This window comes from Neophocaena asiaeorientalis, unplaced genomic scaffold (genome assembly GCF_003031525.2).
Source record: "Neophocaena asiaeorientalis asiaeorientalis breed wild unplaced genomic scaffold, Neophocaena_asiaeorientalis_V1.1 scaffold245, whole genome shotgun sequence".
Classification (NCBI taxonomy): Eukaryota; Metazoa; Chordata; class Mammalia; order Artiodactyla; family Phocoenidae; genus Neophocaena; species Neophocaena asiaeorientalis.
The window spans coordinates 1,743,267-1,768,180 of NW_020173953.1; the positions used below are offsets into that span (position 1 = coordinate 1,743,267).

General features: G+C 35.7%; 1 protein-coding gene across 2 annotated transcripts in view; it reads right to left on the bottom strand.

The window, feature by feature from the left end:
• The window catches only part of LTN1 (listerin E3 ubiquitin protein ligase 1), a 59,656-nt gene that overhangs the window by 13,653 nt on the left and 21,089 nt on the right, over nt 1–24,914 (bottom strand). The window contains exons 8-24 of one of the 2 annotated variants that reach the window (XM_024752883.1): nt 24,693–24,883; nt 23,825–23,960; nt 22,176–22,985; nt 21,607–21,648; nt 18,862–19,051; nt 18,096–18,335; nt 17,109–17,262; nt 15,956–16,100; nt 15,306–15,492; nt 13,245–13,404; nt 12,205–12,309; nt 7,131–7,273; nt 3,173–3,308; nt 2,828–2,972; nt 1,711–1,924; nt 1,006–1,243; nt 590–664 (exon numbers count right to left, since the gene is read on the bottom strand). In XM_024752883.1, the coding sequence (XP_024608651.1) occupies nt 590–664; nt 1,006–1,243; nt 1,711–1,924; nt 2,828–2,972; nt 3,173–3,308; nt 7,131–7,273; nt 12,205–12,309; nt 13,245–13,404; nt 15,306–15,492; nt 15,956–16,100; nt 17,109–17,262; nt 18,096–18,335; nt 18,862–19,051; nt 21,607–21,648; nt 22,176–22,985; nt 23,825–23,960; nt 24,693–24,883 (3,311 nt within the window). The remainder of the gene's footprint in view (nt 1–589; nt 665–1,005; nt 1,244–1,710; nt 1,925–2,827; nt 2,973–3,172; nt 3,309–7,130; nt 7,274–12,204; nt 12,310–13,244; nt 13,405–15,305; nt 15,493–15,955; nt 16,101–17,108; nt 17,263–18,095; nt 18,336–18,861; nt 19,052–21,606; nt 21,649–22,175; nt 22,986–23,824; nt 23,961–24,692; nt 24,884–24,914) is intronic. The other variant, XM_024752884.1, reaches the window with a different exon arrangement.

The window sequence follows — 24,914 nt, forward strand, 5'->3', positions numbered from 1 at the left end:
CTTGAACCCGTGTCCCCTGCATTGGCAGGTGGGTTCTTAACCACTGCGCCACCAGGGAAGTCCCCGTGTTAGATGATTGTGCCCAACTGTGGGCTCATGTAAGTGTTCTGAGGCTGAGGTTAAGCTGATGTTCGGTAGGTTAGGGGTATCAAATGAATTTTTTAAGATTAATTAATCAATTAATTTATTTTCGGCTGTGTTGGGTCTTCGTTGCTGCGCATGGGCTTCCTCTAGTTGCGGCAAGTGGGGGCTACTCTTTGCTGCAGTGCGTGGGCTTCTCATTGTGGTGGCTTCTCTTGTTGGGGAGCACGGGCTCCAGGCACGCAGGCTCAGTAGTTGTGGCTCACAGGCTCTAGAGCGCAGGCTCAGTAATTGTGGTGCACGGGCTTAGTTGCTCCACGGCATGTGGGATCTTCCTGGACCAGGGCTGGAACCCGTGTCCCCTGCATTGGCAGGCAGATCCTTAACCACTGCACCACCAGGGAAGCCCTCAAATGCATTTTTGACTCAACACAATTTTCAACTTACAATGAGTTTATTGGGATATAACTCCATAAGTCAAAGAAGCTTTGCATTAAAAAAAACTTACAAGGCTGGTTCTTCTTCTTCATCTCCATATGACTTTAGATTATCCTGATCATATTGTGGGAATTCAGGCATCAATCTGGAAGTTAGAATATTTAAATTATATTAAACGGTTCATTGTTACATCATGCTTAAAAGCAAAAAGACCAATACTTATTCTGTAATGAGTATATTTTTTTCTACTGAGTTTTTTCTGAAATAACCCATTATGGCCAGGACTATCTAAATGTAAACTGTGCATGGGGAACAGTGACCTAAAAGATCAAAAACTTGGCATCCCTGTTATTGAAATGCATAGTCAAGCTTACTTTGTTGTTGTTTTAACTGTGACTTTTTTTAATGACTAAAAGTTAAAGCTAAATATATATTCCATTTTTTTTTAGAACACCACGACACTGATTCAATTGAAAGAATTCTTACTTGTATAGCATATGATAAACAGCAATTTGCACAGGCCGAGCTCTGTAAAGGAGTAATGGGGCTAATGTATTTAACAAAGTCTGGAGATACTCTGGCAAGTTTGTTTTTTGGCCAGCAACCAATCTTGCAGGGAGTTTTTGACTCAATAGCTGATCCTTTGGGATATAAGTTAATGTTTCACACATGGGCTTCAGCATTGCATTTTGAAACGATGTTTCAGATGTATCTCTGCCTTCTCCTGATGACAAAAAGGAAAGAAATATTCATACCCCAAAACACAGTGCGTAATACAGCTTGACCCATTCACAGACAACCAAATGTTATTTAAGAAATAAAAACTTGACAAACATTAAAGCAGTCCTAACTAGAAACATGAACTGAATATATATTTCAGATAATCTCAACTATTTAATGACTTCTATTATCTCATCCTTAAAAAAAAAAGACATATGAGTTAAAAAAATCTATTCTTGTTATCTGAATTAGTATTATTTTAATTTTCAATGGTCTTTGGATGTCTTGCCATTTTTCAATTCTTGTCTGTAAAGCAGAAGCATATATGATGCTTCTGAGATGCGAAGCTTTCTCTCTGGCTCTTTTACTATTTTGTACTGTGTGACTTAAACATCCAGAGTTGTTTTTTGTTTTTAACTTTTCAACAAGTCATTTTCAATGAATCTCACTATTATTCCCTTTTTCACTTGCCTGTAACAGTCACCAAAAGAGGTAAAAGCAAACTGTGGATGCCTGGAGAAAAAAATTCTTTCCATTCACTGATTAGATTTACAGGAAGACTGCCAGTGGTATCCAGAGTTGTGGAATCAAAAAAAGCACTGAGTTCACAGGTCAAATCACAGCTGACACAGGCAAACAGTTGTACAAGTGGAACAGAATACAATGTCTGATTCTCATTTGTTGTCTGAAGAAACAAAAATTAAATAAGTAAGCAGACTTCTAGAATACTACAAATCAAGACAATAAAGTCCCTTTCATTTCTCTAAATTTGAAAAGAAGCAGGTGAAATGCATAGTCTCAGAAGACATTTATATATTTTACATCAAGATAACTTCGTTTCAAAATTAAATATTAGGAATTATCAGTAGAATCAATCCATTTATTCTGAAATGTTTTGTATTTCTAAAACTATGAAAGAAAATATTATCATTTACCAAGTTGAGTATATTAAAAGCACATTTATAATCTTCTCAGGATCCCTATAGGAGCCCTAGTAATTGGGTATTGTTAAACTATTGTAAAATAAGGAAACTGAGGCTCAACTAGGTAAACTTTAATACTCTAAGCCACACAGCTAACAGCAGGCAAAGCAGAGATTCAGACAAATTCAACTCTGACTGACTTGCTATGTGACAGCCCGTAAGTATTACACATCTGGTTGCTTTGGGTCATAAAAAGAACACTAATTCCCTCTGAATTTGCTTAATCTTTAATGCATTACTCTGGCAATACTGAAACAGTACATTTTAAGAATAATTTAATTAGAACCAAAAGACCTAAAAACTTGTCATGAAAAGATAAAACCTTAATGGGCTGTACTGCAAATATTATACCAGGATGAGCTAATGGAGAGAACATTTTAAAAGCAATTAGCAGATTTGTTACCGAATGATTTTGACAGACATTAAACCTCAATCATTTTACTGATCTGTCAAGTAGTAGCTGGTGTAGAACATATCTATAAAGTGTTTAAACGTTTGCAAAGGAGCTAACTACAATCATTACTTGAAGAAGATTAGCGAATAGTTCTGGTACACAGATATGCACGAAGACCCAGTAGCTGTGATGACCCAGCAGGTTAATTTACCTCCAACCAAGCCAACATGGAGCACATGATGAAGTCCCATTCACTCTCTGCCAAAGGAGATGAGCAGTATTTCAGAAATAGGGAAAGGAACCGGATTATTTCTATATTTACACCGAGTATCTCTGGACTTACTTCTGACAGATTACTGTGATAAAGACAAAAACAAAACAAAACACTGAAGAATTATATAGACATTCAATTGGAAACATTTAAATCTCATATATTTACAATAGACTGACTGAAATGTCTACCATCTTATTGCTCTACAAAACTATGACTATAAGATACATAATCTCAGTCCACATCATAAATAGAGGGGAAAAAACTGTATAAAGTATTACCTACCAACTGAAAAGAAAAATATCTTCATGATCTTTCTTCCAGGTTATCAGAATTTTTAATATACCATGTAATAGCTCTCCATCATCTATGCTTTTGGTTTGCAGACAAGAATTGAAAATGGCGAGATGTCCAAAACCTCCTAAAGCAAAATAAAAAATTAAAAATGTTTTAAATTGTATTGCTGCTATAAAAAAGAAAGTCTACTTTGAGATAGGTTAAAAACTTTCTTCAGAAGTGTCCAGGTTAAGAACCCTGAAAATTAGGGCTTACATGAAAGAGTCAACAAATGAGCTTATAAACTCCACAGGGCAGGGACCCTGTCTCCACACCCAGCGCAGAAAAGAAAGTGTGGAGGGGAAGCTGGGAAGCAAGTAAATGATACTGTGCATTAAACTAACCTATGCTACTTTTTTGTTTTCTTAAGTATAGGACTTATTCAGCATACCTACCTCTCAAAAAACAAACAAACCCTAGATAGAGTGCAAAGTTAAATAAAGTTGGAAGATAGAACATCCTATTTCATAATTCATACATTCACTCAGTAAGCATCTGCTATATCTGGAAAGTTCTTAAGGGTTCCCTACTCTTTAGTATCCCTGGTTGCTCCTTATCCTTCAACTCTCAGCTTAAATACTGCCTCCACACTGAAATTCCCAAGTATACAAAGTATGCACCTCCTCATTTCTCTAATATCCCTTATTTGTTGCCTTTATAGCACTAATGTTTACTTGTTTGTTTATTTATTTATTTTGGGGGGAGGAGCTCTACTTTTTTATTATTAAAATTAATATACAATGTTATATTAGTTTCAGGTATACAACATAGATTTTCTGATATTTTTATACATTATAAAATGATCACCACTGCAGTAAGACCAGTCACCATCCATCACCATACAAGGTTGTTAAAATACTATTGATCTTATTCCCTAGGTGTACATGTTTACTTGTTTATTATCTTAATTAGAAAGTAGGCTCCGTGAAAGCAGGAACCTTGTCTGTTTTACTTACCCCTAGCATATGTCCCCCTAGCATGATGCCTGAGATCCAGAGGCATTTATTTTGACTGACTAAATTAAGAACAAATAAATGAGTGAATACAAGGTACACTGTTAGATGCTGGGGAGAGAAAGCTGAACAAAATCCAGTCTCTGAAGGGACTCATCTAGCAGTACTGGCAGACTTAAAAACAAATTAGAATATGGACACAAATTGAGAGCCCAGAACAGGAAATCAGATTTGAGTCAGAAGAGGCTTCCTAAAGTTGGTGTGTGAACTGGGATTTACCAAAAGATCAAAGTCTGCAAGCCTAGAAAAGGGACACTCCAAGGAATGCTAAGGCACAAAGTTGTAAGAAAGTATAGTGTTCAAAATTCATGAGAATTTAGCATGGTCAGGGTCCAGGATGGAAGCAAAAGAGGTAAAACTGGAGAAATAAGTTGCAGTAAGATTGTAAAATGTCTTATAGGCCAAACTAAGGACTTAGGTTTTTATCCTGTAGGTAAGTGGGAACCAAGGAAAAAAGCAAAAATTAATTAATTAATAACAATGTAATCTTCCTTTAAAGGCTGAGGAAGAATTTTTAAAAAAATCTTCCTGACAAAATAGAAGAGGCTCAAGTTCAATCAGAAACAACTGATTTTCTAATAACTGAAAAGTATTTCTTAGCTAATTCTGTTTTGTCACTTTGGCTGGAAGAGCAAAATTGACTGTCAAATCTTAAAAACATTCCCCTTCCTGTTGGCCTCTGCACAGCTGGGCACCTCTGGTCTGTGCGAACAGCACATAATTGTGTGGCACCGTGGTCCTGTCTCCTGCCCCTTCCCCCTCTCTGCCATCCTTCAGTTATAACCCATGCTGGAGAAATAACCTACACTTCCATCAGGTAATCCTCTCTTCCATGCACAATAAGTTCAACTGTATCCCTGTTCCAGAACTGCAAATCCCAACCTAATCCCACAGTTTAACTACATAAGTGAGCTCAATGGTAAAGCTTAATGCCACAAAAGTTTATTTTTGACACCGGCTGGCCCTTTGTGCTATCAAGGCAATTCTGTCTCATTATGTTCTTTGATGGACATATTCTTCTTCCACTATTTCAAACTTTCCCTACCCTTCTTAAAATCTACAATCCAGTTTTTACTTATTAAATGACCTAAAGAGACATGAAGCCATGAAGTTCCCAACCCCCTCTATACCTACATGTGCGTCCATCCTACACCTCTCCTTATCTTGTCTCCGCCTATACATGGCTGGTATCTTCTAACTGCTCTAGATCCAGCCCTACATGCCCTCCCCTCTCACCTTCTCAGTGGGAGCTTTCGTCAGTTATTCCATCTCTATTTTCCATTCCCCCTCCGTCCCCACAACATATATTTCCCCTTTGACCTTGTGTTCATCTCCAGCTTTCACCTCTTTCAACATCCCTTCCTGCCAAACACGCAGAACAGACTACCTGCTCCCATTTTCTCACCACTATTCATTCCAACAATGCCAAAGCCAATGGCTGAACTGTGGCATTTAACGGATGATGAATATTACCTAAAACTCTGCTTTTGCTTATCTTTTTTTATCTTTAGTCCTTATTCTCAAATGTGCCTCCATCCACATACCTATTAAATCTATGTACTGGTGTTCCCTTGATGTTCTTTTCGCTCTTCACTCTCCCTAAAGAAGCTCATACTCATTTACAGGTTATACTATCACCTACATGACATGGACTTTGAAAGCAGTATTTCCATCCAGCCAATAGTCTATTGCTTACTGACAATCTCTATTTTAGTATTTATTCCAAAGACACCTTAACCTAATGTGTCTAAAACTCAACATTAGCTCCCTGTATACTCCTTCCCCATGCTCCTTCCAATCCTCAAGTCTCCTGTAGGGTTTCCTATAAGGCCTAAAGGTACTTCCATATACTCAACCCAGAAATATAATCACAGAACCCCATCAATTCTACTTCCTACGTCTTTCATTTCCATCTCCTCTCTTCCATCTGTGCCTTGATTCAAGCTCTCTTCTCTCTCATCGTGATTATTCCCATAGCTCTCTACCTAGTCTTCTGCTCCTAATCTCTCTTCTCTCACATTCACCCTTCACACAGTTGTCAAAATAATCTTTCTAACATAAATGTGATAGTCTTACTACCTTCCTACCTAACTTGGGCCAACAGCTCCTTACCTCCTACCACTTAAAGTCGAAACTCCGTAACTGACAAAACTAGGCCTTTATGATCTGTTCTTCAAAAATCCATATTCTTGTGCACCCTAACAGCTCTGTCCCCAACTTTCTACCTTAAATGCCAACCAAAATGAACTATGCATTCTCCTATGTTTTTGTGTACCTGGAATACCTTTCCCAACCGCGTCCATATGGAAAACTATCTTTCATTGAAATATTTCTCTTTGTGAAATAGCCAGAACATCTCAAAGCAAAGTGGAAAACTCCTTTTCTGCACTTCCACGCATATGGCATCTTTTTGCTACGTCAGTTATCATACAACTTTATGTCTACCTTCTCTACAAAAGGAACTGCCACATAGCCAGGGTCAGTAAGTGCTTGTTAAATTAATAAGCAAATGAACTAATAGAGTACAGAATGTCCGAAAAGTTTAAAACATAACAAAAGCTGTTCCCTCTTTTGCCTTTGTAAGTTCAAATACTGGTTGACGAGGGAGAGATGACACATAGCTAAAATAAGCTATACATGGAAAAGAAATGATTAGAGGATATCTGTGGTTGTGAATCTTCCCATAAGGCGGCAGCATTTCTGACCTGCAAAATAGTAACAGCCACTCTCCAATGACACTCGTCCTACTGAGTCAACTTGTTATATAGCAAAAGTATAAACTAGGAAAAAAATTAACTATAATTCATCTCTGCTAGATTTGGATTTAGATATTAAGAAACACTTCTTTCATCTCAAGCAATAATTAGTGAAATATTTATTACCAAGCAACTAACCATTAATACTGCAAACATCTTCCTTGGTCCAGGCCAAAAGGGCAGGTATACATTGAGCAATGAATTCTTTCTTGTCTTCTTTTGACAAAAATGGACAGAGACTTTGAATGGTATGCATATTACCTTCTGTTAGTGGAAAAAAACTGTTTAAAGAACAAAAAAAAGGTATGAATTATATTTATCCTAAATATTTAGTTATTTCAGAAAATTCTTCTTATTCAGACTATTCAGAAAGAATAATATTTCCACTATATAAAATAATTGTAGAGAAAAAAAAGAAACTAGGAAAGAGACTGACACTTGCTGATTCTGGATGATGAACTGTGGATAATTATTTTTTGCTGCTTCTCTTTTTCACGTTTCTAATTTTTAAAATAACTTTCCCCATGTATAATTTTTTTTAAATTATACATGATTATGCTCTCTTTAAGAGTCTACTGATTCAATTTAAAGAGTACCAGTTGCATGTTGTTTGTATGAACTGATATTCATATATGTGCATATATATAGTTGGGTTTTATTTACTTAAGTTTTGTATTATTTGCCACTTATATACTTTGTAGATTGTCTTTTTTTAAAATATCTTTATTGGAGTATAATTGCTTTACAATGTTGTGTTAGTTTCTGTTGTACAACTAAGTGAATCAGCTATACATATACATATATCCTCATATCCCCTCCCTCTTGAGCCTCCCTCCCATCCTCCCTGGACCAGGGAAGTCCATTCTTTCCACTTTAAAGCTATATAACTACATTAAAAACAAAACCAGGGACTTCCCTGGTGCGCAGTGATTAAAAATCTGCCTGCCAATGCAGGGGACACGGGTTCGAGCCCGGGTCCAGGAAGATCCCACGTGCCGTGGAGCAACTAAGCCGGTGCACCACAGCTACTGAGCCTGTGCTCTAGAGACCGTGAGCCACAACTACAGAGCCCGCGTGCCACAACTACTGAAGCCCGAGTGCCTAGAGCCCGTGTTCTGCAAAAAGAGAAGCCACTGCAATGAGAAACCTGCGCACTGCAAGGAAGAGTAGCCCCCGCTCACCGCAACTGCAGAAAGCCCGTGCGCAGCAACGAAGACCCAACGCAGCCAAAAATAAATTTAAAAAGAAACCCCCAAATATTCCACACTATCATAATTTAACTATTTCCCTGTTAGTGGACATTTAGGTTTTTCCCCCCAAATTTTTGCTCTTACAAATAATGCTGTAATAACTGTCTTTGAGCAGATACTATTCTGCATATGTGCAAATACCTCTTTAGGCTAGATTCCTGGAAGTAGAATTGCAAAATCAAAGGATTTGAGTGTATTATATTTGATAATTTCAAGTTGCTTTTCAAAAAAGCATAATCAATTTACATTTTCACTAAAAATGTACAAGCTTGGTTTGCTGCACACTTAATGACTCTTTTTAATTCCTGGCAATATGGTAGATAAAATGTACTACTTTTAATTTGTATTTCGTATTTCACATTTCATAAATGAATTATCTTTGACTATTTCACCTATGAATTACCTGCTCAACTCCTAGACACATTCTTCAATTTGAATAGTTTTATTAACAGAAGCTATTTATATATTATGAATATTAATTCTTTATTAATTTGGAAGTATTTTCTTCCATTTTGCCACCTGCCCTTTAACCTTTGCTTACTGTACTTTTATCAAAGTTTTCTTTTTAAATTGTGGTAAAATACACATTATGTAAAATTTACCATATTAAAGTGTACAGTTCAGCAGTGTTATGTTCATTCACATGGTTGTGCAACCAATCCCCAGAACTTTTTCATTCACAAAATTGAAACTCTATCCATTAATTAAGAACTCTCCGTCTCCCTTCCCCTCAGCCCCTGACAACCATCATTCTACTTTCTGTCTCTATGAATCTGACTATGCTATGTACCTCATATAAGTGGAATCATACAGTATTTGTCTTTTTGTGACTGTTTTACTTCACTGAGCTTATGTCCTCAAGGTTCATCCACATTTTTTTTTAACATCTTTATTCGGGTATAATTGCTCTACAATGGTGTTAGTTTCTGCTGTATAACAAAGTGACCCAGCCATACATATACAAATATCCCCGTATCTCCTCCCTCTGGCGTCTCCCGCCCACCCTCCCCATCCACATTTTAACATGTCAGAATTTCCTTCCTTTTTAAGGCAGAATAATATTCCATTATATCCATTATATGTATATACCACATTTTTGTTTATCCATTTATCTGGTGATGGACACAAAGATTTTTGTTTTTACAAAATCAGGTATCTATTGTTTCTTTTATGGATTCTGGGTTTGTGCTTTGCTTAAGATCTTCCCCATGCCAAGATTGTACAGTCTCATTTTCCCCTAATACTTTTATAGGTCTGTTCTTTACATTTAGTTTTCATCTGGGCTTTACTTTTATGTATAATGTAAGGGAGTGGGTCTCACAATTTTTTTCAAACACATGTCCAATTTTCCTAATGTCATTTATTATTGACTCATCTCACTGATTTGAAAGACCACCTGTATCAAAAACTAAATTTTCATATATGTGTGGACTGGTTTCTGGACTCTATTTTGATCCAGTGATCTGTGTGTTCATCAATTTCATAGTGCTTACTTATTATTTTGGTAGGGCAAGTCCTTTTCACTTTTCTCTTTCATAAATGTCCCAGCTATTCTTAAGCATTTTCTTCCTTCAAATGCATACTATGTTTAGAACAGTTTGTCAAGTTTTTCAAAAAATGGTGCTGAAATTTTGATTGACATTACACTGAAATTATAGATACAACAATTTTTATAATGTATCTTCCCACCTTCTTTTGTGATCTTAAGTTTTACAATTTTAAATTTTTGTTAAATTTATTTCTGGGTATTTACAGTTTTGTTGTCATTGTGAACAGAATTTCTTTTTTCTTATGCCCTTTTTTAACTGATTATTACTGGTGAATAAGAAAGATATTGATTTCTGTATGTCAAGTATATGTCCATCTCATTTGCAATTAGTTTTAATAGTTCTTTAGTTAATTCCCTATGACTTTTATAATCAGAAAAATATTAAAAATTATGCTGAATAAAAAAAGCTAACATCAGGACTTCCCTGGTGGCAGTGGTTAAGAATCTGCCTGTCAATGCAGGGGACACGGGTTTGACCCCTGGTCCAGGAAGATTCCACATGCCGTGGAGCAACTAAGCCCGTGTGCCACAACTACTGAGCCTGCGCTCTAGAGCCTGCGAGTTACACCTACTGAAGCCCACGCACCTAGAGCCCTTGCTCTGCAAAAAGAGAAGCCACCGCAATGAGATGCCCATGCACCACAATGCAGAGTAGCACCCACTCACCACAACTAGAAAAAGCCCACACACAGCAACAAAGACCCAACATAGCCAAAAATAAATAAATTAATTAATTAATTAAATTACTTTTAAAAAAAAGCTAACATCAAAAGATCATATGCTATATGACTCTGTTTATATAACATTCCCAAATTATAAAATTATATAGAGAACAGATTATTGTTTGCCAGAGGTGAGGAGAATGGTAAGAGGGGAGGTGGCTGAGGCAAGAAAGGGTAACATAGGGGATTCTTATGATAAAACTATTCTGTAGCTTGTAATGTGGTGGTGGTAACCCACACAGAACACACACACAAACACGTGAGTGCAAGTAAACTTGGTCAGTGAATTGTATCAATGCCATTCTCTTGGTTGTGAAATTGTACTAAAGTTATGCAAACTGGTACCACTGGAAGAAACTGAATGAAAGGTACACAGAATTTCTTTGTATTTTTTATAACTGCATGTGAACCTATAATCCACATTAATAACTGAACTCAAAATAATATATTTAGGACTTCCCTGGTGGCGCAGTGGTTAAGAATCCACCTGCCACTGCAGAGTACACAGGTTCGAGCCCTGTTCCGGGAAGATCCCACATGCCGCGGAGCAGCTAAGCCCATGTGCCACAACTACTAAGCCCGCGCTCTAGAGCCGGCGAGCCACACCTACTAAGCCCATGTGCCACAACTACTGAAGCCTGTGCACCTAGAGCCCGTTTTCTGCAACAAGAGAAGTCACCACAATGAGAAGCCTGTGCACCACAATGAAGAGTAGCCCACGCTCATCACCAACTAGAGAAAGCCTGCATGCAGCAACAAAAACCCAATGCAGCCAAATAAATAAATTTATATATATATAAATTCTTCTAAAACATAGTAATAATAAATTTTTTTAATTTTTAAATAAGATTAAAAATATCAAAATTTAGCTTACAACTCTACTGTACCAGAATACATACACACACACACACACACACACACACACACACACACACACACACACAATTTCTGAATTCTTCTTGGTAAATCAGTAAATTCAAAATGCCTCTTGGTAAATTTCAGCTAGGTGTTTAATTCGAATGTTCAGCTTCTCTAGTATGACCAACTCTAGTACATCTCTAGTATGTCCAACCTCACTATTTGTCTTAACACATTTATTGCATTTTTAGAATATTCTTCAATAGGATGATCCTTATTTAAGAGTAAGTAACCTTTTTTTTTTTTGTAACCTTTTTTTAATTTAATTTTTTTTAATTTATTTTTTATTGAAGAACAGTTGAATTACAATGTTGTGTTTATTACTGCTGTACAGCAAAGTGACTCATATATATACATTCTTTTCATATTCTTTTCCATTATGGCTTATCACAGGATATTGAATAAAGTTAAGAGTAAGTAACTTTCCTTATCATTTCCATTCAGCAAATAAAATGATGCAAGAAGGATAGGGAAGGGGAAAAGATAGATTTTACCAGAGAGATTTCTGGGGAAAATAGAACATGTTTATGAAATGTTAATTATTTAAAGCACGTATAAAATTCCTCAACAAAATGTTATAAGGTTAAAAATGCTCATTAAAAAAAAGACGTGTCGCAACCTAATGCAATTTAAATTGTTAAGTCTCATTTTCTTTAATCTCCTCATTTCCTAAGTCTTGTTTTCCTGTCATTAGAGACTGTTTGTTAGTTTGGGGTTGCCAAAGTGACCACTCATAATAAATTTCAAAGTAAAAGTATTTTCAATAAGAATACCCTTCTTTTCTCCTATAATGCCGTTTTACTTCATCAGATGAAACACTTCGGGAAAGGATCAACTTAGCAATAATAAGAGACCAAAGGGTGCCATTTTCCCTGGATCTAAAAGAGGAAAAAAAATTCCGTTTTTAAAGTGTACTTAAGAGTTTTAAACAATGCTTACCTGGATTCCTTTTACAGAACTAAATAAATCACCTTGTAAGGGTATCAATTCACACAGCACTTCTGCACCCAAACAACTGCTGTTACCAAAAGGATTGGGAACTTAACTTCTGAAACTCCTTTACAGCTGATATTGAGCTCTCATCCAAGGCAATCCCAAAGCCCCTCAAGTTCCAATAGGGGAGATGACCTTAAAGATTAAGCTTGAGGACCAGAGGTTGCAGCTGGAAAGAGGACATATCCCAGAGGACACCGAGGATTGTTGAGTTGAGAAAGCAAGGAGGTATTGATATCCACTGAGGAAAGTTCTGGGTGTCAAGTATGTAGAGTGGGACTGGAAAGGAAGACCTGTTCAGCCTGGGGCCTCTGATACTGCAAAGCATACGAAAAATACTACAGGCAAGTGAAAAACTCTTCAAGAGAGCAGTTCAACACAGTAATTTCAATGAGCTAACCATCACACTGCTATAACCTCTACAATAACTCTGTTTTCATACCTACTTCCTCGTCTAGGGGAGAGGGTTTTGTGGTTATAATATTAAGACACACCTGCAACAACATGCAAGGTAAAAGGTTAAATTTAGAGTAGTGGAAGGATGGGTTACATATGACAAATTAAAACAACTTCTACAGGATTTTCATCTGGCCCTTGAATGTATTTATGGATTTAATAACACAGGCAAAGTCCAAATATCTCACCAGAAGAGTAAATCAAGTACTTAGTATCCACAAAGTATTTATCATTAAGAATTGGGATTAATTTAGATAAACCCTCTGATTCAAAGATTAGCATGAAGTGGGCTTACATTTTAAAGACACAAGCCATAACCTAGCAAAACAGTCATAAAAAAATGGAAATTGAAAGAGATTCTTACCTGTTAAATAACAGCTGCAAAAGGCCAGAAGTATTACCAAGTCCACATAAGTTATCATATGTAATATTCATTTTTTGAAGCATTTCACAAAATCCAGTTAGAAAAATAGGTGGATTGTCTAATTCTTCATACCACTGCAATGAATAGAGCAGTTCTGCAACTAACAGAATGGACAACACATTACTGAGTATACTTTGTGAACAGACCTTTGAACTGTTTTCACTTGTCCCCCCCATTCCCTAACATTGTTATGCCCACTAATTTCAAAATATCTATGAACTGGGATTTCCCTGGTGGTCCAGTGGTTAAGACTCTGCACTTCCAATGCAGGGGTCACTGGTTTGATCCGTGGTCAGGGAACTAAGACCCCACATGCTACGTAGCGCAATCAATCAATCAATAATCTGTGAACTGATTTTCCACTATTTGATGTTCAAGTACGGGGAACTAAGATCCCACATGCTGCATAGCACAGCCAATCAATCAATCAATATCTATGATCTGATTTTCAACTATTTGATGTTCAACTATAATGAAAGCTGAGAATACCTGATACAAAATATCACTCCTCTCCCAAACATTACTTGGTCCCTTTTCTGATTAGTTAAGAATGTGACAGTAACCTAAGTTATCAGAGGGAGATACTGGAAGAACCTTCCTACTATTTTTGCCACAAATGATAAGAAGTTGCATCCAGGATAAACAACTATGCGACCCAAGACCTAAGAAGTTCAAGTCAATGTGTTAAGAAATGGGAGAGGGGCTTCCCTGGTGGCGCAGTGGTTGAGAGTCTGCCTGCCAATGCAGGGGACACGGGTTCGTGCCCTGGTCCGGGAAAATCCCACATGCTGCAGAGCAGCTGGGCCCGTGAGCCATGGCCACTGAGCCTGTGTGTCCGGAGCCTGTGCGTCCGGAGCCTGTGCTCCTCAACAGGACAGACCACAACAGTGAGAGGCCCACGTACCACAAAAAGAAAAAAGAAATGGGAGAGAGCACGATCTAGTATACAGGGCATGGGCCTCGGTGACAGACTAGTCTGGATTCAAATGAGCTGCACACATCGTTATCAGCTAGGATAATACAAATCTACCTCACGGGACTACTGTGAGAAGTAAATGACCAAGTATCACAAAACCTGGCATGTCACAGGTTTTCAATACATAATTAGTCACAACTCTCTTTTATAAAGTCAGGTATGGATTTTGGAGTTAGAAGACTTGAAACCTGGTTCAAAAATCAAATCCCATCCCTTGCAAGTTCCAGATAAGAAAAGCAACAAAAATTATTACTCTAATTTCCATTGTTGTTTTTGGACAGATTCACTCTATGAGTAAAGTAAAGAGCAGGCTAATCTCCTTGACCTCAACTGCATGTGGAGTTCGCTCACCACGAGAGGTGTTCCAGCTTTCTTCCACAGAGCACAATATTCTCCTCCGCTAGTAACTGTACTCAGCTGAGGGCTCACAATCAAGACTGATACAGGAATTATGCAAGTCCTCCACCTTTCATTTTGTACAGGTCACACTGCTACCTACAATTCTACACCATTTCCTGGAATGGGGGAATTTTTAAATCCTTTTGAAATTCAACATTTGAAGCTCTACTTGCTGGGAAAAAAATTACTGCCCTATACAAAGGTAGATTGATCCAAAAGTTAATTGAAAATTCAGAATCCTTGATGAAACACAAGACTCACTTAACTATTTTCTTTAGGGTTATGTGCCATAGGATGCGCTTATACTGATGTCATGCCAACTAGAGTAACATCTTATACCAAATTCTGCTCTATTGCTAACAAGACTACAGCAAGATATTCAGTATGATTCCATTTGATTTGCAATTTAACATTCATTTCTTAAGTGTCCTCAAGTTTCTCATTGCTAAAATAATTAAAAGGAGCTGAGGATTTTTGATTCTTTAAAGATTTAGATTGAAGTATAATCAAAATTATTTCAAAATTACATTTTAATTACTTCAAGATTTATGTTTATATGTATTTATCTGAATGCTCATATATACTTATGTTTATATGTATTTATCTGAATGCTCATATATACTTACTTATTTTCTCAAGCTCATTATTTTCTAAGACTATTTCCTTTTTCAGTGCAACTAATATCATTTTGCTCAATAATGCTGAAGTACACAAATGGCTGGGAAGTTTCTTTGTATCTTGTTCTTTAAAATCTGTTTTGAAACACTCATAATTCAAACTCAGTCTTCCTTCTAAAAGAGGTCTATGCAACCACTGTAAAAAAAAGAATACATTAAATTATACACAAAAGCATTCAATAGTTCAATTAATTACTACCTCTGCAATTAAGAAGGGAACAAAAATAAAGTTATTAAAATATCTTCAAAATGTTATTAGAATAACTTCAAAAATGAAGCTATTGCTAGTTTACTAGTAAAACCACAGAAGCCTAGAAGTTTGGTTTCTACGAACAGAAATTATCAACGTGTGTGTTTCTTTAGGATTCCTTCAGGACAGAACAAGGTCTTATTTACCTTGTACCATGGCAACTGCCAAGTGTCAACTGGTATCTTGCAAACAGCAAACACCCAACACAGGAGCATTCAAAGGCAGAAATGCAAAGTAAGATACTCATTTCATTTACTTTTTTTCTTCCCCAGAATAAAATTAAAATATTTAAGCTTGCATGAAATCCAAACTTCAGAATAAAATAAGTACTCTCCAATCTCAAATATACCTGCATAGGAAGAGACTGTCTCATCTTTTCCCATTCGCTGTTGTCTGGCATTACACTTCCAATATAAACTCCCAGAAGATAAGTATCTTCACTCTCTAGAAGCGCATTTAGCAAATCATCAACAGCAGACAAGAGGACCTGAAGACTGAAAATAATGCAAATAACTTAACCACTGCAGTTATGTTATAACCAATTTGAATACCCTGGTATACATTAAATACCCTACGGCAGATAGGGTATTTAATGAACAAAAAAGACAATTCAAAATAAAAGTAAATGGTCTCTCTCTCCACCCTCCCCTCGTGACTTACACACAATCAAACAGGGGATTTTATCCAACATTTTATAATTGAAATCAAGTGCTGCTTCTAGTTCAGAAAGAAGGTGAATGACCTATTTCAGATCAGATATTTCTGAAATATAGCTACTTTATTCCATGAAAAGAGTATGATAATCAGAAAAAGATTTAACCCAACCCCAGTAGCTCTGGATGCATTCTCTTAGTTTTCATTTTTATATATGGATTTAGGCATGAAATGTGAAATACATCTGCAATTCAATGCCTTACAACAGTGGCTACCAGACTCCCCCAAAAAATAAACAATGAAGGACAATCATTGTCCATGGTGGCCTTAAGAGTCTACGGTTACAATCCATACCAGCCTAAGACGCAGGACAGCACCCCTATCACATCACTGACCATAAATGATTATGGTCAAAACAAATCACTCTCCAATTAATTGAGCTTAAATGGATGATCATTAAAACAAAATCCTTTTGGAAAAATCTGTTTGGATCTTCCCTTAGAATCCTGTAGATTTCTTACATAACAAGTCTTTTTTTTTTTTTTTTTTTTGGGGTCCGCGGGCGTCTCACTGTTGTGGCCTCTCCCGTTGCAGAGCACAGGCTCCGGACGCACAGGCTCAGCGGCCACGGCTCATGGGCCCAGCCGCTCCGCGGCATGTGGGACCTTTCCGGACCGGGACATGAACCCGCGTCCCCTGCATTGGCAGGTGGACTCTCAACCACTGTGCCACCAGGGAAGCCCAACAAGTCATTTTTCATAGGCATTCACACTAATCATGGCACCTTATTAAGGACAATGATCAATTATTAAAGAGATACTCTGCAACTGAGCACAAAAAAAGGTTACCTTGTGATATCCAATGATGAAGACTGAACTTGGTTTTTCAGCCACAGAGCAGATAAACGTAGGAAGGTACTCTGTTTATATGTGTCGCCAGTTTGATGGACCAACAAATTCACACCAGAGAGCCAAGTATTTTTCAGTTTACTGATAAGAAAGTCTAAAATCAAGATGTCAACAGTGATTCATAATCCCTATGAAGTAACTATAATCAGTACAAAATGTCTGAAAGAACTCATTGCAGATCTGAGATTTGTAAGGTACCATTAAGAAAACAAAATTACTATTCAACGGCTAAAACAAAATAACTATGTCATAAATACACAATAATGTAAGCTAACTCATGCCATATAAATGTAAAAATGCTAAGATTTTTAAAGTCAGCTTTTTTCTGCTCTGAACTTATTTATAAGAGAGTTGACCATTTGGAGATATAAAAAATATACCATTTTCAAATAGAAAAGTTAGTATTAAAGAAAGGGTTGGGGAGGAGGGTTTTCCATTAAAACCTTTTTTTTTCAAGAGTATTTTTTACATTCCTTTCACAAATAAGTCTGAATTAACATATAAGACAGGAATATAGTCCTTAAAAAGGGAATCTCAATTTCATTTTACTCTACACCAAGATTGAATGTCTTTAACTATAAGAGAAGAAGGTGTTAATGTCCCCCTTTATAAATATGGAAACTGAGGCATCAAGAAATTAAGCAACTTGTGAGAGCTACTGAGTGAAGGAGCTAAGATTCTAACTCATCTATCATGGCCCCTTCCAAAACCGTTTCCTTGATATCAAGTAAAAACTTTAGATATAATGTCTACATACAGCTTTAACTTGGTTTCTAAAGCTGAAAGTGTTTAAGATTTGCAGTCCTTTACTCAAAATGCCTTCAAAGTTCAAACACATTATGATTCAATTAATAAAGCCTGGGCACTTACACTATGAAGATCAGAGCCGGAGATTCCCAACAAAACATTTGAGCAGTAGGCTATTACCTGGCAAATGTGTTTTTTCTTTGCTCTCAGCACAAAACTGAAAGAGAGTTAACAATAAATCTTCAGATGATGGCATTAGCAAGCATCCTTTTGCTGAGCTGAAATAGTTATAGGCCACATCACAGATAAAAGACACTGATGAGTCATTATTTTCAGCTTCTGACAATTTCTTTGCTTTGGATAAAGTTTCATGAAGTTTAACAATAATTCTTTCAACATATACTTCGCCAATCAAGTAATCTACAGAAAAAAATTCAAACAGACAAAACACAAGAAATATTAACAGTGTGTTTTCCTTTCTTTAATCTTTGTTTTTAATTTTTTAACCAATGTATTTTAATACTTTACTCGGGGTTAACATTCCATCTTGGTCTCTCCATGTGTTTTTTTTTTTTTTAAAAAAGGTGTTTATGTTTTATATAAAAGAAAATCACATCAACAAATCAATCTGTTCCCCATACATAAAAGCCCTCACATTAAAAAAAGCTATTTTAAATTAAGTAAAAAAGCAATGCTAGACAAAGTTAGAGTGAATGGCTAAATTCAAAACCCTTTAAAATATAAAACTAGAAGTATTAAATATCTTCCAAGTCGTGTTACAGAGATTTATAAACACTTAGGGTGCTTACAAAATTCAGATATTTGAGTGAACTAAATCTTGTTATTCTCAACTAATATTATGCAAACTGAGCAGCATGGAATCCTCCCAAAAGGTGAAAAAACTACTCCCTCCCTACTAAAAAACAAAAGCCATATTTTTACCTACCATTTTTAACATGTTGGGATAATACCAAGCTTATAAGAGACCATCTTTCTGAGAAGTAAGATTCAGAAGATACTGTGGATTCCAAGTTCTTATTACAAAGATGATCTGCCAAGGTTACCAATTTCTCACCAAGGATATCTCCTTTTAGCCAAGGAGTTACTAAAGCATGTTTATCTGAACTAGAACATGCCTAAAACCATAAAATTAAAGCAAAGATTAGAAGCAAGATCAAAAAGTAGACTTGCCAAAATATTACTTGTACCATATTACCTCCTTTCATCATCGTGGCCTCAACATCGTCCCCCATGCCTCCTCCTCAAGTTCTAAGAAGGATGGTATCTTCCCTATTCCCCATTAAGCCTTGCTTATGTATGCTTCCATGCTTTGTTCATTCTATCTTCCCAACCATAAATATTCCCCTTCTTCTTTATTTATCAAAATCACATCCATTATTTGAGATTTAGTATAAATCACACCTGCTTTGTGAAGTCTCCCCCATCCATGCCAGCCCATACTCATCACTGCTTTTCTCTGAATCTCTAGAGCACTTACTGGGTTGTATTATTATTTATAATGTTTCATCTGTGTATGTGTTATTTCCAATGAAACTGTAAGTTCCTTGAGAGCAGAGACTGTCAAACTTCTTTGATACCTGCTATCAACACTGCAGATATGTTCAATGAATAATGAATGAACTTTAAAGATAGATTTTAAAATGCTCTACAAATATTAAATTTTTGTTCATTAATTTTGCTAAAGAACAATTAACATATAATAGTGGTAAATTACTTCAATATGAACAATGGAACTTATCATTTGCCCAAATTTTCTGAAATAGTTACTGGGGCAGATAGCTGACAGCAACTGGTTTATTTTCGTGGGGTGGGGAAGCAAGGAAAGAAACTGTAAATCCACCCCCAAAAGCATGGTGATCCATGTTCCCAGAGCTTCTTTTGGTTTAAAGGCTGAGAAGAAAGGAATTTGCAACTTGGCTCATTTCAAAGCAATCTGGAAAAAAAAAAAATCCAAGTGCAGATTGGGTAGTGCCCCCAAAACTGTTATATCTCCTTATTCAAAAAATTGTAGGTAATGAGAGCTTCTATTTTAGTCCAAGCTTTACCACTATTCTGGCTTTATGACCTTAGACAAAGCTCTTAACCAACCTGGGTCTATTTTCTAATTTGAAAAATGAAGGTTAACTTAGAAAATCTCTAAGGTTCTTTCTGGTTACAAAAGTCAGGTTTGTTTTTAAGGAAGCTGACTTTAGGACTCTGCTCATAAAGTATGATGTTGCATAAAAACAAGAAAAACTAGAACTTAGATGGCTATAATATTGGCTTTCCTAAAATAGCTTACCAAATAAAACCAATCTATTTTATAATCCTACAGAATCCAAAAAGCAAACTTCTGAATAAAATGTCTCTCAGGTTATTAAGACATGAAGTCCAACTTCTCAATGTTTTAACATATCCACAGAAAGAATCTAACAGGGGTTAGGGAGACTAGTTAGTCACAGAAGTACAGGAAGCAAACACTGGCTATGAACTTCCAAACACTGCCCAGGAAGAGTCTTCCAAACAGATGTACTTGAACTACAGATGTACCTGAACAGATGTACCTGAACCTGGCAGGTACATTCCTAAGTTGGAAATGGATATATCAATCTTTATCTTATCAAATTATTAACTATATACTTTTGCTCTGATTCTAGACTTATCAAGCAGCTTTCTCATAATTTGGCTTTTCATGTAGCCTGCCTATAGGGAGAGGAGGTACTGAATAAAGTAATTCAAAATGGTGTGCCAGTAAGTTATATTTCCCATTGAAAAAGAGTAAATTAATACTCTGTATTTATTTTGTAAAAATAAACTATTGGGGGAAATAGGGAGTTATTGTTTAATGGGTATAGTTTCTATTTTACAAGGTGAAAAAGTTCTGGAGATTGGTTGACCAATAATGTGAATAAACAACACTACTGTACACTTAGAAATGGTTACTATGGCAAATCTATATGTTTTTTTCCAACATATTTTAATTTAAATTACAACATATTGTAATTTAAAAAGACAGAAAAAAAGAAACTTGTAAATTAGAGTTATGTAAGTAAAATTTTAAAATAATGAAAAAATTCTTTAAGAAAAGGAAGACTTTTAGGCAGCTAGTCATAACACTTCTATGGTTGGAAAAGTGTTACGTTATATCATTTACATCTTCATTAGGAAAGAATACTTAAGCCATTTAAAAATTTTTCTGAATTATGTTCCTTGATTTCTTTGTATTATTTTCATCACTAATTTTCTTACTTAGTCAAATGGCAATTAAATAAAGGTGGGAAGACTTTAGTTTGCCTGTATAGTATTCCAGGGTAAAACAAACTTAATTTCCTGATGCGTTCTACTCAAAGCTAGAACCATTCAATCCATTTCTACAGAAGAAAAAATAACTAGGATAACAGCAGAAATCTTAGTTTAAAAGATAAATGCTTAACTCTTCCTTTGTTACCCACTAGGGAAGAGACACTGGATCTTCCAGAACCTGTTCATTCTTCCCTGATATTCCTAACCAGAAAAATAATACTATAGAAAGGTGAACACCATGGCTTCTCAAATTATGAGAAGAAAGTTACAATAATAAGGAAGTTCTCTAACAGAGACACCTAATCACATACCATTATGTGAATATAGCTGTGGTTTAATTTTTGTATACCTATAAATACAAAAAAAAAGAGAAAAATCTCTAAGATACCTTTTCAATGACCTGAAGAATAGAATTCCATTTCAGATCCACCTAACAGAAGAAAAAGAGAAACAATCTGCTAGAAAAAACAGTAACTGGTAAAAATTTTTATAAGTAAATGAAGTGACCATGGAACCACTACAAAACTAAAACATTTTTTTAGCAAGTCCAGCTTTAAAAAGTATGGACTGAAAGAACTTACCCTTTTATTACCAAGCTTTTGTCATCTTAACATATTTACTCTTACTGAACAGCTATCCAGAAGTCTCACATACTTCCCAATCCCAATCAAGAATATATTGTCTTTAAACTGACATTCATAGTTAAGAAACAATCCCAAAATAACCCCCATTACAGGTCTCGTTCTACTCATCCATAATCAGTGTGCCAGTGTAAACCATTATAGTTTAAAAAGATACAGGGAACTCCCTGGTGATCCAGTGGTGAGGGCTCCATGCTTCCACTGTAGGGGGCACGGGTTTGATCCCTGGTCGTGGAAGAAAGATCCCGCATGCAGGCATGCATGAATGAATGAATAAATAAATAAATGAAAATAAAAGGATACAGAACAGTAATACCTCAATTAGATCATCCAAGACAGCTTTTCTTTCCACATGACTATCACAGCAACAAAGGGCACTGTACAAAATGTCCACCAAGAAACTAGCATCCTTCCTTTGATCTTCATTTAGCCAACCTATTACTTTCTGGTATAAAAACTGTATCGCGGGATTTTTTTGTGCAAGTTTGGCTATTTCAAGAGGCTTGGCTTTGACAATACTCTGTTTTTCATCACCTAACAGCACTTTAAATACTTGGCTTGAAGAGAAGGAGTTGAGCAGAGTGGAAAGAAACCTTAGATGTTGCTCCGACTTTTGTTCATTGACATAATTAACACTCATTTCTGCTAGTTTACAGACTAAGTCTTCCAAAGGTTTTTTCCTTAGGGGTGATATAAGGTCTGAGCTACTGTGAGTGAGAGAAGGTTCAGCCATTAATTCAGAGCCTTCACTATTCTCTCCTTCTGAGGAGACATATTTCTCATTCTCTTTATTACTTTCAGGCATCTCATCAGCAAATCTAACCTTACCAACGTTTTTTTTATTTAACTTCAACAAGCTCTTTGGCTTCTGAAGGACCTGTAATAGGTTAGAAACACCCAAAACTGACTTAACATCAGTTTCAGGCTCATTGATTTTCTCAACACAGATCTCTGACAGTCTTTCCCAGAAATTCAGTAGCACTTTCTCCAAATTGTAAGCTGTTTTATCATCTTTATCCAAATCTACTTTGGCTTCCCATGAACTTAAAGTTTCTGCCAAATGGTTAAATAGCTGCTCATCTTGCAATCTTGGGTCTTTGAGAACTGCATCAATAAAAGGAATCAACTAAAAGAGAAGGTAGAAATATTAAAGTTCAGTTGTCAGGGAAAATGAAATTTAAACAAGGTATTTGTAAAACATTATAAATTTTCATATTTAATAACTGAAAAACATGAATATTTCCCCAGAACTATGAAAAGAGTTAATTTGAACCTGAAAATCATCTTCATATCATTCAGAGAGCCTAACGATTTCACTGTATCTCCCCAAATTACTTCTTTTTTATGATGTAATTGACGAAGATCATTGGTCATCAACTCTTTGGATCTTCTGAACTTATTCAAAGTGTTTTGCTTTTATCTAAACCAATATGAAAGACATATAGGACCCACAGAATTCAGAATGCTTTCTCTTAAATTACAAAGATAAGAGAAATTAACTATCTGAGACATCAACTAGGATCTAGGCTTATGTAATCATATTAATTTCCTACCATAAGGAACCATATTCCAGGACCCGCTCTCATCACTAGTTCTAAAAGCCAAGCACAATTGCTCACAAAAGGATAAATGTACTACATATTTTAGAAGGAACAAGATGATTATAATATAAACTAAAATACAAAATGTTGAAAATTGCATCTTCTAAATTATTTGCGACTCTCTAAAACAGAGTTTGTACAACCAGAGAGTGACTAGTACTTAGGCATTATGGTATTATGATAACAACTAACAATACAGAAATTTTCACTTATTGGTCAGCAATACACATTATTTAATTTGTAAATCATAAAAATGAAATCTTTACAAGGAAGGCTAATTAATAAAAATGGCAACAAGACACAATGAGCTTGATTCTTTATAGTTAGTGTGCAAAGGCACTGATGATTTTTACATTATAAATACCTGATCATTGACGAGCATCTCTTCTATCTCTTCCTCACCTAAGTTTTGCTGCATTATAAAACGTAAGCATTCAAAAAAAGCAGATATTACTGCTGAGCACTCTGAAAAGCTGGTTTTGGTTCTTTCTGTTGATAGCCTAAGAAATAATAAATACCTGTGGCTTATTCCTTCATGAAAAAGAAAATAAGCAATACAAAAATACCAAAATAAAGGCATGAAAAAGAATTTCTAAAAATAATTTCTTCAATGAAAAACTAAGAACAACCAAAATACAGCCCGATTAGAATATAAACTTGAAGAACTATGAAAAATAGCATATCTTCAAAAATGTATCAACAAAAGATAACATATTTATTTTCTATTCATGGACCAATCCATCTGCAAATTTCAAAGAGAGGACTTAACCAAATAAAGATAATACTGTAGTGGAAAAAAAAATTTTAATCATTAATAAAACTGGGTATCTTTTACTAAGTTCAACAAATATGCTGAAATGACGTTTTAAGTGTGACTTTAAACAGCTATTATATTTAAGTTAATGGAAAAGTTCACTGGTTCATTTTCTGCACTCGGGCATTTGTATTTATCAACATACCAAAAAATGGGTCATTGAAAAAGAGCCTATTTCTACCTAAGGGCCTTGCCATAATTTATCTCACTTTCTGCTGCATACTACCACTGAAGTGTTGAAAGTACCCAAAAAAAGAATTCCAACTGTAATTCTCCAAAAACTTTAAAAGTGTTTAATGAACAGCAAAACAATTTGGGGAAATTTACATATGATAATAACAAGTATGTCGTTCTGCCCATTTATGAAAATAAGAAAAAATCTATTTTGCTTTAAACGTCAAGAATTTAAATTCCTTACCCTGCAACTAGGGAGGTGAGAAAATTTTTGAAGAAATCCAACTTTGGATCTGTAATAGACTGAGGGAGTTTGCTGATAAATGGCAGAAGATAAGGATATATGACAGCAGCCAGACCCCGACCTCCTTCACGAACCATAGCTGACAGCTTGGGAAACACACTTTTTTTTGCATTTACATGAAGCCAACAGTCCTTCCCAAATAAAAAAAAAAAAAAAAAATTA